The sequence below is a fragment of the Rattus norvegicus genome, chromosome 4 (assembly GCF_036323735.1).
Source record: "Rattus norvegicus strain BN/NHsdMcwi chromosome 4, GRCr8, whole genome shotgun sequence".
Lineage (NCBI taxonomy): Eukaryota > Metazoa > Chordata > Mammalia > Rodentia > Muridae > Rattus > Rattus norvegicus.
In genome coordinates this window covers 19,955,527-19,970,809 of record NC_086022.1, presented here as the reverse complement: position 1 = coordinate 19,970,809, position 15,283 = coordinate 19,955,527, and the positions used below count along the sequence as shown (strand labels likewise).

The following is a 15,283-nucleotide window of genomic DNA, read 5'->3' as shown; positions in this document are numbered from 1 at the left end:
AAACTGACAGTAGGAAAATTTTAAAAGAAATAAAACATTTTATTCTCTACTTTCTTTGTGTCATCCTTGTCCATCAGACAAAATTATAGCCTTTGTAAGGAATTGTCCTGACATCAATAATGAAGTCTGTTTAGCTTATAAAATATTGAGTGCCATTTACCAACTATATTGCACTTCTAAAATCTTTTATTTTGGATACTTTAGCACTTTCAATCATTTCTTAGAGTTAAACTTTTGAATAAAACCTATATAACTTTGTTTATAAATATCAATATAGTTTACGCTAGAATGAGGATACAGCTGAAACAATGCAGTGCTGACTTATCCTGTGGAGAAATTATCAAATTTAAGTGGAATGTTTTCTGCAGGTTTATGTTGGGATATGTGTATATATTTTTGTCTCCCAAACCATTTGCTTCATTTTTATTTCTCTTAAAATAAAATTAAGATTGACAGTTTATTCTACACTAATAAATACTTACCAAGTACACTTTGTTCAGATTTGAGGTATATTACCTTAGTGCATTTTGCAGGTAATTTTGCATTAAATTATCACCTTAAGTACCAAGTACATAATATAATATAGTATAGTATAATATAATGTTATATAAACTTTAGATACACAGAGTACACTTGAACTATGCTTTAGTCACAGTTATATTGTGTCAACCCCATATCTTTCATGCTTAAAACGTTGCTAAGAAAGGCCATTGTTCTGGCTGTTTCCGTGGTTGCCTCCTGTTTTGACTAAAATTCTGTGTTATATGATGTTTTTCAGAGGTATCTCTGCCCAGGCTCTCTTGAGTGGTCCTTTTGCCTGAGCATTCTTTGGCATTGTGTTAAAAGCACCTTCTCTCTGTTTTGTTTCCATTGCACCAGATGACCACTTGCAAGTTATCTTGAGCTTTTATTCATCCTAGAAACTGTGAAATAGTATGGCAAATCTGTGAGCATACTGTGGAAATCATAACAATAGTAGAGTAGTGCTTGGCTCATAGTAATTGCCCAGTTTTTTACAAACATGTCCTGTATATACTGAATACACTTCAAGCTATGAGAACATCTCAGATCTCAGAAAACATTAAGTAGATTTGTAATTGAGGATACTGTTTTTGTAATAATATTTTGCCATACGACTGGAGCTTGTAGTAAAAATAATATTGTACTCCCTCATGTACCTTCCTTGAAGGTAGGAAAGTCCATATGATTTATCTTGATGGTACTTTTTACCTTCATCTGTCCAATACACAAGGTTCTTTTAACATCTCATCATTAGTGATGGTAAAGTACTTGTCATTATCCAAGAAGACTATCTGATCGGAATCAGTCTGTACCTTGCATTCTGAAGTCAGCTGGTGATAATCTCTGTAGGACTACAGATTACTTGGAAATCCCTTGTTCCTGTAGTCTTATCCTACCTATGAATTCTGAGAAAGGAGGGACTGAAAGTCCTCCTTTTAATCCAATATCATGAAAGTGATTCATTACAACAGCAGGACTCCAGTATGGTCTCAAGGCACGGATTACATAAGATACATAAGAGAAACATTAGATGGTTTATGTGAAAACTTTATGACACTCACCTGCTGTTTTCCTTTTAAACAATTGTTTTATTATAATTACTTGATCAGATTCAGCAGGCATGAGTTAAAACGTTGCTTCTGTTAGATCTTTGGAACTGAAGTGGGTTTAATTTGTGAATTGCTTTAGTGCTGTTTGTATTTTGATGCTAATTACACTTCCCCAAGAGGGGCTACCTAGGAGGAATAGTACTCAGGTTACTTCATCAGGACTTCTCCCCACTTTAACTTGTAAAATAAAGGCTAGAGCTGGTGATTGGGCAGGGGAAGGTAAGGTGGAGCTGAAGAATTGGGGTGGGGGGGGCTGGGATGGGGAAGAAGAGAGAAGGGGACAATGGAGGAGGAGAAGGAGGTGGAAGGAAGATGGAGCTGAAGCATGTGGCCTAGAGAAACCACAAGTTATAAGGGATCTCAGAGCTGGGGAATAGAGTAGTGTAGTGGTAGATCTGCCCAGTCTAGGCACACAGTTTGTATTCATTTTATTGTTGTGTTTTCTTTGCAACAGCTTATTTAGGTTGGAGAAGTTATTGCATAATATACATCTATGTGGTATATAGATAGTATTAACTCCTTAGCACTGAAGTCCGCTGTTGTGTAGAATAAATAGATGTCCACACTTGCTCATCTATAAAAGTGTTATTTTCAGCCATTTCAGGCTCCTGATATAGGAAAGGCTGATGACCTGACACAGAAAGTGAATTATTAGACTGTCTACAGTGTTCTAAGATAATGGTGTAGTCACCACCATCTTTAGTACTACGGATAAGACTTACACAGGTTTTGGTTTCTATATTTTGTAAAGACTTCACATTTAGCATTTTGTTTACAGTTGGAAAACTCACATGATCAAAGTAGCATCCCCATTATCTTTGTTGCCACATTGTTGAAATACAAAACCCAAAATAAGAGGCATTAAAAAATTGTTGAAAGTCAGATCCGTGATAAGAGTCAAGACCTTAAATTATCTGTAGTGTACATTTGACAGTATCATACAGTCTGTTCCTGGCTGGTCATCTGTCAGTGCCTCTTCTCTAGCCAGCCTGAGGCTAACCACTTGCCCACACCGGAGCCTCCCTTCTACACAGACAACCTGACATCCCTGTCACCAAGGATGCTCCTTGTGTCGATAGCCAAGCTGAAGCCAAGATTCATCATCAAAGCTGTGCAGGCTACAGATACCTTTCAGATCCTGGAGTTTTAGGAAATAAATGAACTGTGAACATGAATTTATACTTTTCTTTATGGCCTTCTATTATAGAACTAGAAATGTGGGCTGTTTAAAGGCCCTGTATTTAAATATGTGTGTGACTTGTGGAAACTACTGTAGCATGTTTTCTAAGGGTCTTCGATCTAGTCCAGTATTTTGATAGGCTTAATCCCAAATGTCCTAGTTTATTTCCCAGAGTGGACTTGTAAAACCCATCTCTGACATCACTTTTCTCACATATATGAATAGCTGAAGTTTTTTTATTTTAGTTTTACTGGCTTCCTTCCTTCATGGATTCATTCCCATTACTCTTTGGAGACTTGCCCATTGTAAATTGAACTTGAACTCTGGATAACTGATAATTGTTGAGGTGACAGTTCCCAGTGACTGGGCTCTGCTGGGAAACAAATTCATATGGTCTAAAAATGCTGCCCCTGTGGGTTTAGAGAACTCTTAATTGAAGAAAAGTATTTTAGATTTCAACAAACAGGGCAGACAATTTTATAAAATCATTTAGCAGAATTGAGAACTTTGGAACGAAGTTATGAAGTGGTGGTATATACTTTATTATATATTTTCTATTTTTCACAGTGCTCAAGATTGAACCAAAGCTCTCTTACATACCAGGCAAATACTATACCATTGAGCTCATCTTTTATTTAAAAAGCTAAATTTGCTGCTTTCTTGAATCACATATTCTAGGTTTGCAATCAGTTATGACTTATTGGAATTATAATACTCTTATTAAGGAGATCAAATTTTAAATTTTGATTTCTTTTTTATCATGTAAGCGCACATATGACAGGTAGACATGTGAGTCCTGGCATACAGCATATGTGTAGAGAGCAGAGGACAAATCTGTAAAGTCAATTCTCCTTTTCTGACTCTGCGTGAGTTCCAGGGGCTCCATTTCCCAGGATGGTTAACAGGGGATGCCAACCGTTTCACTTGCTAAGCATGCCACCTTCCCAAAGAGAGAGATTTCTAAACTACTGAGGCAGAATACAGAAATTTACAAATAGTAAAGCCCAATTTGAGCTTGCTTAATCTAACATTTCTTACATTGATACTCCTTTGCCTACTACCTACGTCTGAGTCAAGAGTGATGCAAATACATTAAAGATTCTTATTTTTGCTTGAAGTTCTTATTAAACTAGAGAGAATCTATGCAATGAAAAATAAAAATGATATTAATTTAGCCTGATAGAAAAGACACAAATTACAAAACGCATGATGCAAACCAGTGTCCGTTAGCTCTGCTCTTCCCACATTTTGCTAAACTGATGTATATGGAAACTAACAGAAATCTTGGTGTTTAGGCACTCACTCAGCTCTGCACTCTATCCCAATATAACCAGTCTTCACACTTATATGAAAACTCTACAATAGCTGTTACCATGTACAAATTCAGAACTGTTGTTTAACTTGGATTTCATTCTATGCCATTTTCTCAGATCAATTTGGGACTCCAACATGACAAATCTCTGTCACGCCATTGATGACTCTCTAGGTCTGCACTGTTGGCCCAATAAGAAAGATTTGGGTAGCATTGGTTGAGGAACATTTAAGTGATTTTCTAAGTAGGTTTTACTTTGGAAATTCCCACTGTGCATCTGCTAATTATATGGAGTGACCATATGGTTATAAATGCTCTCCTAGCATGAGTCAAAGAATTTATTCCACACAAAAGCCGAGCTGACAGAATATAGGCCCAGTAGAATGGGGTGAATTTGCCTGAAGGTTCAGATGAAGCCTTTAACTTCTATGTATCCAGAAGTTCAAGTTGTTTTCTGTGTACTTGTATTTGTTTTTTATAGAGTTTATGCAATACACACTAGAATATATACAGGCTTTGGTGGGGATCATTTGCCTTGGAATTTACATTGTTAATCTTTCAGAGACTCACTTCATGTCTCAAGAATCACAAATTTAAGGAGGTGGAAACCATGCATACAAGTAACATACTGACTTAGCAGGTTATAGAGAGGAACATATATATGTACATAGATACACTTTCTATATTTCAGTATAATAATATATACATGTATTTACAAAAGAAGCCACGAATTTGAAGGATAGAGGGGCTGGGGTATATGGGGTGGTTTGGAGGGAGAAAAAGGAAGGGAGAAATATTGTAATTATTATCTCAAAAAAGTGTAGAAAATGTAAGTGGGGCTAGCAGTACGCTCAGTTCGGACCGCTCCACATTTCAGAGTTAGTTCATAGATGGCCCCACTGGGTGGCAGCAACACAGTAGAGGAAGCAAGAGTGCAGCCTGAAATTCTGACTAGCTGCCGGTGCACGCAGAGATCACCATTGTTACCATTGGGTACTATAATGTGTCACGTCTAGCATTCATAAAATCAGAATTCTCCTGACATAATTAGGGAATATATATTTTAAAAACAACAAATGCCGCAATGGTTTTGCACGGCACGGTATCTTATGGAAAACAGTTTGACCTCGGAATGCAATAATTTTTAGATTGATGTTTCATTGTAATGCGAAGCCTGTGTAACAGACTAAGTTTTGAGTGGCAAAGTTTTTCCCAATTAAGTATGTAAGTTTAAAAATCATAAGACGATTGTCTTGTTGATATACATATACTGTGCATTTTATCTCCATTAAATTAAAAAATAAGCATTTTAGATATAATAGACTTTATAAATACTGTAATGATAAGCCAGCCTCATACATTATTCAGAAGTTGAATTTGTAATTTTTGACATTTTAATAACCACTGAAAGTATTCTGTAAAAAATAAATGGCACTACCGTATATTTCTGCAGCTAGAAAAACAATTGAAAAAGAGGTTGTAGACACTTAATATTTATAGTATGCAAATCACACAACTATTAATGCAGCTTCCATTCATGTCAGCAAGTGCCAGGTTAAACAAGGAAAAGTGAGGCAAAGTGGAGATTAGAGTGCTTTCTAATGATGAACTGTGACAGAACGCACTCCTCCACACCCCGCTTGGATCCCCAAGTCCTTTGTTCTGCTCCAGGAGCTCTGCGAGGAAGTCAGGTGAACTCTCAGTATTAAAACAAATAAGGCAAAAAGTCGTTCTGCTCTTTTGTTTTTTTAAAAGTTAATTGCTTATTTGCACTACTTGAATGATAACATCAGTCAAAATAATCAGGCAATGTGGGTTAAGTATAGTCCCCCTGTTATTAGAAATATAATTCACTTGCACTGAGCAGTATCTTATGGAAAGTATTTTCCCATAATTGTGTTGTGGTAACAAGAACTAGAGACAGCTGTGCTTTAATCGAATCTGTGAGGCATGCCTTCTAACACTATGAAGGACATGCTCAAGTGCAGATTCCTTAGGGTACAGCTGTTAACTGCATTATTACATAGGTTGGTCAGCCTTACAAAAATATTTCCCTTAGAATTAAATCAACTGAGTAGGTAGTAATATTTTTGAAATATATGGACAGCCCCCTAAATGACCCAGTTGGAAATGTAAAGAAACCAAAGTACTGGGTTTTGGTTTTCTTTCTCTCTCTCTTTCTTTCTTTCTTTCTTTCTTTCTTTCTTTCTTTCTTTTTTAAGGGACTGGGATCAGGCAAGAGAAGGAGAAGGCACTAGTGTCTTGTAGGCCTTATCATTATCTGTATAATTTTTAAGTGACTAAAATTCAGATGCAAGCCAGGAATCACCTTGAAACGGAGGCAGCACTTGAAGACTTGAAACTGAGACAGGAGCACTGCAAGTTTGAGAACTAGGTCATAAAGCATGGCTCTGGCTCTAAATGAACAGAGCAAACAGGGGTGTCTGCCGTGGATCTCCAGGCACTGCTAACTGAAGCAAACCTAGATGACTCAAACCGTGGCTCAGATAAAACACCGCAGATGAAACAGCACCGTCCGAAGAGTGTGTTTTGCAGCAGAGTGTTATAGCATTAGTGGCCTACACCAATAGGAAGAAGAAAAGTGTGAAAATTAAGTATTTTGAGATTTGGGCTCAAGAAGCCTGTGCCAAACAAAACAAGAAAGAATCTGTCACAGCTGAGGGGATAGCTCCCTTTTGGTCATGTCTCAAGCTCAAACATGGGGATCTGAGTTCAGATGCCTAGTGGCCACTTAAAAAGCAGTGGATGACAGAAACCTGCAAGTAACCCCAGAGCTAAGGAGGAGGAGAGGGAATGATTTCTTGTGGGGCTCGATAGGCAAGTCTAGTCAACCAGTGAACTTCCCCTCCAAAGTGAAGGTGGAGAACTGAGGAAGACACTTGATGCCAACCTCTAGCCTCCACATGGATGTGCACACAGGGGTGTGGTCCACCCTGCCACCATGCACACACAATGTCCATCCCAGAAACAAAACGAAGAGCCGTTTACGTCAGCCATCTTTTCCCGTAAATAAGTGACAGGAAGTCATAGTCTCAGATTATCTCAAAACATGCATCGCCCTCTGCCTGTGTGATAGAGAAATGTCTTTCCTGTGAATGGCAGGTGGGTGCTATGTTTAACCTGGTGGAAACGGAGGTGAGTTGCCCCTGAAGTAGGAACGATCAAAGGAGAACCATCACTGTCCCGGCACTGAGCATGGAGACTTGATGCATGAGGGACAGCACTGTGCTAAAACCACTGAGGCACTGGGAATCTGTGTTCAGGATATGCTTTCCTTTAAGTTCTTCCTCATGTCCTTTACTGACTTCAGTGTGTGTCTCGTCTTATTGAGCTTTTCATTGCTTCTGCTTCAGCAATTTGGTTTGCTGCTCAGTTGAATTTACTCCCCATTTGTTTCACCTTTCTTAGGTCCGCGTGTTTACATTTTCTGTTGGTCAACATAATTATGACAGAGGACCTATTCAGTGGATGGCTTGTGAAAACAAAGGTAAGAGACATGAAACTCTGGAGCATGTTTCCTTAGAAGATAAAATACTTTGAAAACTATTGCTGTGTCTTTACTCATGTTGAATATAATGTAAAGTAGGAACTTGAAAAGATATGTAATAAGAATTAGATTCAGAAATCGCTTTCTCAAGAAAAGAACACAGGTGCAACTCTTGGGACTGACACTGCGTTAGAATAGACTCGAACATCTGATCCTAATATTGTGAACTGGTGAAAGGGGATTGATACTTAATGACATATAGCAGATTTGTGTATTTTTTTTCCTTTGACTGACTGAATTACTCTTTTTGAAAACCATCTCATACTTTTCTCAATATTCAAATTTTATGCAGTGAACTATTTTCTTTGTATTCAGAAAAAAGGAAATCTTTTGAAGAATAAACTGATTATTTTACAGCAGAATAAAAAAACCTGAATACATATTAAAACTTGTATTTTGGGAAATGTATACATGTAATAATTATGTATCTATATGTACCTTTAATACTTTATCTAGCGAAAATACTTCAATAGCTGTAGTTTCCTTACTGGTTTGTAGAGGACAGCAGTTAATTAATACTACCTAGAAATATAGTAAATCTTATCATAAATTCTCTAAAGTTATTGACAATATTCATTACTCGATATTCTGAATTTAACAGTTATATATACATTTTAATATAAATACTTTATATTATTTATTTATATGCTCAGGTTAGAATGAAAGTTACCTTCCCCCCTTTAAGAAACATAAGACTATTTTTGTGGGTCTATATTGTAAGTGCAATATTTATAAATATATATGCATTTCAGGTTATTATTATGAGATTCCCTCTATTGGTGCAATAAGAATCAATACTCAGGTATGGTTATTTAAATTTTTCATAATTCTTTCAAAGTTTAAGATTACTTTCCTAGATATGTCCATTAAAAAGATATGTCCCTGGTTTAAAAGAGTTTGATTTAAAGAAAATAGGTAAAGCTAGAAAAAGGATTTATGTAATTTACATTTGTATATAACGCTGGCTAATATACTTGTTGGTTTTATATCTTTAAATATTTAAAACCCAAGTAAATACATATATAAAATAGATTGTTATTCTTTGGCTTTCAGAAGGAGAAAATAGATAAAATAAAATTTAGTAATAATCTCATGTCTTTTTTTATTCAATTGTAAATTGCATGACTTTCTCAGCCATACATATCATTAAACAGTAATTATTCTGGGAATGTGATGTGAGCCAAAGGTGCAGCATGAGTTCCGCCCACAGATTGGTTCAGGTCTATTTACATACTATTTACATATTCATTTAAATAAACCTACAGTAAGATGACTTTCTAGTACCACTCACTTGTGGGGAGAGAGGAAAGCCTACTGTTGACACAACATTTTGTGAAGTTCAGCCATTTTAATTTAAATATTTACCATTTTGAAATGTTCATAATTGAGTGATTTAAAAATCATCACTCAATTCAAAAAACCCAGAGTAATGTACGAACTGGTTGTTAAAAGTGAACTTACATGGTGTGTTCTCCCTGGCATTGCGTGCTGAGCTCAGTGACTTCTGAGACAAAAAGCAGTGCATGTGACTCTGCTGTCTGGACTTGGCACCCATCTCGGTTACTTCTTTTTGATATGTTTAAATGCAGTTCTGAATTTCATCCAAACAATCTGTTTTGTGAAAGCAAGTATGTGGCTGCTTTATCATTTCAAATTTGTGCAATTTCACACATAAATCACAGAGCCTTAAATAGTTTAGATCAGCATGAGAAGCAACTCAAAATGAATATATTTCACTTATGGTCGACTGTGCTTTTAGAAACAATGTTCTGATTGGTATTAGGAGAGGAAATTAAAACAGGAGAAGATGTATTATTGACCCAATGTGTATAAACATACCTTTTAAGAGATAAGATAAAAATGTAGAATACCCCAAGAAAGATAGGTAGACTCTTAATAATTTGGTTCCATATTTATTTTCAATTTTCAACTTTTCTTTTGAAGGCTATTTTTAAACACAGTATCTGGTATTTGTTGGTTTATTTGTTTTGTTGATATTTTTGCAACTTTTCTCTTGTATAAATAGGAATATCTAGATGTTCTGGGAAGACCAATGGTTTTAGCCGGGGACAAAGCAAAGCAAGTCCAGTGGACAAATGTGTATTTGGATGCTCTGGTAAGAGAATGGGGTTCTCAGCCAATGCTGTCACAACAAGGGTACCTAACTGACTTGCCATCGTGCTAGGTGGCATTTTCCATTTTCTCTACTTTACTGAATCCTTCCTCAACTTCCTTCCTTTGAAAATGTCTCAGGGTTTTAGAAAGTGTTTAGAGAGCCCTAGATTTGCATCAGTATAAAATCATATATGCACGGTTTTAGGTTGTTCCTGGTCCACTGAAAACATCAGTTTTCCAACCTAAAATGTTGAACATATGGGAATTTCTGTAACACTTTGTTTTTTTTTAATATAAAGTAATGGTGAACATCATGAGGGATCATCAAAAGCTCCACATTTGAACATTTTGAAAATATATTTTTAGAGTGGATGTCTGTTGTTACCTACATGTACAACATTCCAGGAACTCAGAAGTATATGTAGTTCCACAGAAAACTGACAGCCTATTTACACCAGCGGGGTCATAACCATATTTTCATGTAGAACCTCTGGGTCTGAGTTCAGATTCAGGCATTCTTGTGAATACCTCATTAAGGTCACACATCTTCTGTGAGATGACATATGCGCGTTAGGTTGTCCTAACACAACCGCCATCTTACAACAGCATTCTATCATGGCTTAAGCAGTAATTTTCTACTAGGGGGTCTAATTTTCTACTAGAGAGCTGCCACTGTTTTATAACTGATAGGAAGGACCCTGTTTCCCACACAGGACAAAATTATCTAGCCCAAGTTGTCAATATGCGAGAAGCTGGGAAACCCTGTTCTGATTTATATTTTCTTTATGACACTAGTCATTAAAACTTGCAATACCTAAGATTGTTTCATATACCAAATCTGAATTTGAAGACATTTTAGTCATTTATCAAAGTAATTACACTCAAGAGTCTGAAGACAAGGCTGAAGGTAAACGCTGATTCAGTAATGCCCTCTTGCCTACTTAGAGTCCAGTCATTTGCCTTTGCTACTGCTCTAAGTGCAGTGAGGAACCCCAAGGACGAAATGCAACCCGTTGGAATGACTTATCACTTGGTACTTGCAAAATAAACACATACAGGAAGTTCGAGAGAAAATAGGGACTGTTAACAGCAGTCTGGCATGGTAAGAGAGATAAAGAGACGCTTGCTTACCTCAAGCCACAGAAAATGACTGTCCAGTGTTCCTTCTTGACATTACTTATTTACTTAAGGTCGCATGGTCATCTCCAGCCATGACCAAGATGTTTCGGTTGTTCAAATCCATCACAGACTAAACACGATAGGAGGAGTCAATAGTTAAGCCCTGCTGAATTTCCTATGTCCAGAAGTTCATCAACCAGAGTGTCTGCATTGCTGGCAAGGTTCTCACTGATAACACAAATAACATTTGGAGGAAATGCTGACTCTAAATGTTCTACTTTACAAGCTGAAACAAGATGTTAAGGAGGGGGTGGGAGGGGGCTACGTAAGCTAGATGGCCAGAGAACACGGAGAGCACTCTTTGCACTGGTTGAAAAGTAAGGGACCCATCACTTAGAATTGCTGCATGCCAGGGGTGCGAAGTACACTTCAGTCAAATCAGCAGTGTATTAGGAAGGGCACATATAGTATTTAAAGAACAAATTTGATAACTACTGTCATGTGAAGAATTCAAAGGTCTCTGGCCCTTTAAAAGAGGAAGTTGTGTATTTGGAGTTAGAGCAGGGGGTGGTTGAAAAGAGACATTTCAGCTAAGGTAGCACATGCCGTGTTTCTGTAATGCACAGGGAGGAGGAAACCATAGAAAACAGTACATTATCAAACTTAGGACCACTGGCTACCCTGAAGAAATAATACCAGCCCAGGATCAACATTACAGACCCTGGCTATAGGCAAGAAACAGAACCAGGGCTGTGTTATGGTAAGATTGTCTCATTGGAAAATGAAGCGAGACTCCCTTCACATATTAGGGGAGAGAAGAACAGTCGAGATGTTGAAATAAGGAGGCAGGCATTCTTCTTCCTTCGTTGTGTTCTGTACAAAACGTGCACAGTGCATGAGGCAAAGAATACACCTTGGGGTCTAGTTGTCAAAATGATATTCACTTGAGGATTACTTAAAAGTGACAGTTAAACCTCACAGGACTCACGGAATTATGTGAAACGTATTACCAATTGTTTATTTCTCCTACGTAGCCTACCATTCAGCTAAACATCTGAGATACAACGTGACACCTTTGACTTGAGGCATAAAAACTGTGCTACAGAAAACAGGTTTCAGCAAACTGAAGTTACTATTTCGATGCACATCTTAGGCAGAGGCACCCAATACTAAGTGAACTATCACCCTGGGAGAGACATAAATGTGAAGAGTATTAGAATGTCACAGTTACATTTGTTTGATTTTTTTATTCTCAATACTTATTAGACCCTGCACAACTCAAAACTCTCTAATAGTATCTGTTTCTAAGATAATTTCATTGATTCTTTAAAAAAAGTTTCAAAGTTATTCAAAAGTGTTTTTAAGTTTTTCCGTGACTCTTAAGGAGGAAATTGGGGAGCGAAGTCTCCAGTTTCCAAGGCAGTACGATAGTACGAAGTTCAAAATGTCGCTTTCATTGGCCTTTCTTTCTCTGTCTATTTTTAGGAGCTGGGACTTGTCATTACTGGAACTCTACCGGTCTTCAACGTCACTGGCCAGTCTGAAAATAAGACTAACTTGAAGGTTAAAAGTTCATTGATAAATTCAATAATAATAAGTGATAAACTGTGACGTTGGTGCTCCAGGGGGATAAGATATTTCTATAAGGAGACACATACGATGTAATTGTCTTGTAAGGCTAGAGGTCAATGGTAACAGCTGTCCCTGCGATAACCACCTGGGAAAAGGGAAGTGAAGGTCAAATACTGGTGGCCTTAGAGTCAGGGTTCAGCTTCAGTTGGGCTAACTGACCTGATGGGAACAGAAAGTCAGACTGCAAGAAATGACGTGCTAGGTGGACAGTAGTGTCCTGAGGCCACATCTTAAAATATGTTTCAGTTATTCATGGAATTCAGGGGTAAAACCTACAAAAATATCTGTGCTTACTCTCCTTGAGTCTGATGCAGATAGATTACTGAATCCTTGTTTTTGAATTCTCAAGTAATAGCTTTAACAGCTGTAATAACCTAAGGATCTAATAGGTTCCTTCTTTTATTAATTTTTGCAGCTCAATAAAATATTGGTCCCCCAAAAACTCATTTTTTACAGCTCTGATAATATTATCAGTGCAGCAGAAGCCATCTACTAGAAAGTACTAATTATTGAATGCAGTTCATACATATAATGTCTAATATGTATTAAATAGTTCTGATTTTAAATAGAGTTATATAGTTAGGAATGACTGTATTAAAGAAATTATTTTACTTCTAACAGGCTATATTGCTGGATTAAAGTAATATTTATTTCTAGTTTCTGGTTAAGTAAATTCTGTTGTACTAAAGCATTGTTTAGTTTTTTTTTTAATTTAATTTTATTTATTCATTTTTTTTACACTCCAGATTTTATTCCCTCCTGCTGTCTGCCCTCCAAATGTTCTCCATCCCATACCTCCTCCCCTCATCCCCCCCTTGTCTCCATGAGGATGTCCCCACCCCATCCCCATGATCCCCACCAGACCTCTCAACTCCCTGGGGCCTCCAGTTTCTTGAGAGTTAGGTACATCTTCTCTGACTGAACCCAGACACAGCTGCCCTCTGCTGTAAATGTGTTGGGAGCCTCATATCATTTTTTTAAAGATTTATTTATTTATTTAATATATGTGAGCATACTGTTGCTTTCTTCAGACACACAAGAAGAGGGCATTGGATACCATATTACAATGGTTGTGAGACACCAAGTGGTTGCTGGGAATTGAACTTGGGACCTCTGGAAGAGCAGTCAGTGCTCTTAAGCACTGAACTATCTCCCCAGCCCAGTTTGTTTAGCTTTAATAAGTTTGAGTTAACTACTTCATTTTACTACTGAAGTTCTACAAAGCATTGGTTCTTTCTTTAGCTGCCATTGACATCTTAAATATTCATGAGGCCTAAAACCTGAAATTTATAATATTGTAATAATCTATATCCTTTCTTAACATGTTTTAAAATTTTAGTATGGCTTGCCTGTCAGATTGTTTTCCTTTATTGGTTTTATTCAGCCGAGGATGGGTTCATAGCAGCAGACCATAGTTATTGACCCAACTCTTTTCTTGAATAGAATTTTAGTGTCTTTTCTGATTTAGCTTTAATCATAATTGTTTTATATAAGTTAGTAATTGGGATGATGAAGCTGTTAAAAACAGTCAAACCTGAGAGTGCTTGTAAATTGACATCAAAAACGTTGTCTCGTGTATATGTGTGAGTAAGACTAAAGACTGAATATACATTTCTGTAGAATACATTCTGGTGTAAAACGCACTAACTGACATCTTCCTTTAGAACCAGTTGATTCTTGGTGTGATGGGCGTTGATGTGTCTCTGGAAGATATTAAGAGATTGACACCACGTTTTACAGTAAGCTGCAATTTTTCCTTTGACTATGCTTCCTATTTCAAAAGTATGTGCTTTAGTTTGTCCACAAAACAGAAGACAAATGCGTGTAGTGGTACCCAATTGATTACTCAAATTGTTTCCCATGGGAGCGCGTTTCTCACCACTGCCCCAATGTTCTGGATTCTTCGATGAAAGACACAGACACACAGCCTTTATATTTTGATATGCCTTAAACAGCTCAATGACTGTGTCACTACTTAACTTCCTCCAGGCTAATCTACCTCCCTCTGATATTCTCAAGTTATTACTTACTAAATCCTATATTCCATCCTGGTTGCCCTGGACCAATTGGGCGGCCATCTTGGGGCTGCTCGTCCCTGGTTCCTTCATGGTGGCTATGCTCTCTGTCCCGCTCCTTCTTAGGCATGGATCATTTCTCTCCTTTTCCTAGCATGGCAGATTGCCTTCCTTCTCCTTCAGTCCCTCCCCTGGAATCCTAAAAGTCTCACCTCTGTCTGTCCTGCCCAGCCATTGGCTGCCGGGAACTTTATTTACCAATCAGAACCAACTGTGTGCAGGGTCCCCCAGAGTCTTACGTGTGGACGTACGAATTCTCTTGCCAACAATTTTGGGGACCTAAATTAACATATTATAAGCAGTCACAAATACATGTGGTTAATCTTGCAAAAGAGTTAAGAACATTTTTAAAATGTGAAGACCCCGTGTTTTGTTTCTTCAGTGTGCTACAAGACTTTTACTAGATATCTATTAAAGCATTTAATGTGAATTTCTAATTGTGACCTAGGAATCTCTAAGCAGGTTTACTGGGTTTTATTTATTTATTTTTCCTTTTCAGCTGTGCCCCAACGGTTACTATTTTGCAATCGATCCTAATGGTTATGTCTTATTGCATCCAAATCTTCAGCCAAAGGTATGTATATAATTTGTTCATATTTACTAACATATAATTTCTGACTAAAATCAATGGGATTATAACTTGAAGTTTCT

At 37.2% G+C, this 15,283-nt stretch overlaps 1 protein-coding gene across 10 annotated transcripts in view; it reads left to right on the top strand.

The window, feature by feature from the left end:
- Positions 1-15,283, top strand: part of Cacna2d1 (calcium voltage-gated channel auxiliary subunit alpha2delta 1) — a 427,964-nt gene that overhangs the window by 359,478 nt on the left and 53,203 nt on the right. For all 10 annotated transcript variants that reach the window (XM_063285606.1, XM_063285608.1, XM_063285607.1 and 7 more), the window contains 6 exon segments: positions 7,553-7,631; positions 8,444-8,493; positions 9,718-9,807; positions 12,411-12,488; positions 14,222-14,296; positions 15,132-15,206. In XM_063285606.1, coding sequence (XP_063141676.1) covers positions 7,553-7,631; positions 8,444-8,493; positions 9,718-9,807; positions 12,411-12,488; positions 14,222-14,296; positions 15,132-15,206 — 447 coding nt within the window.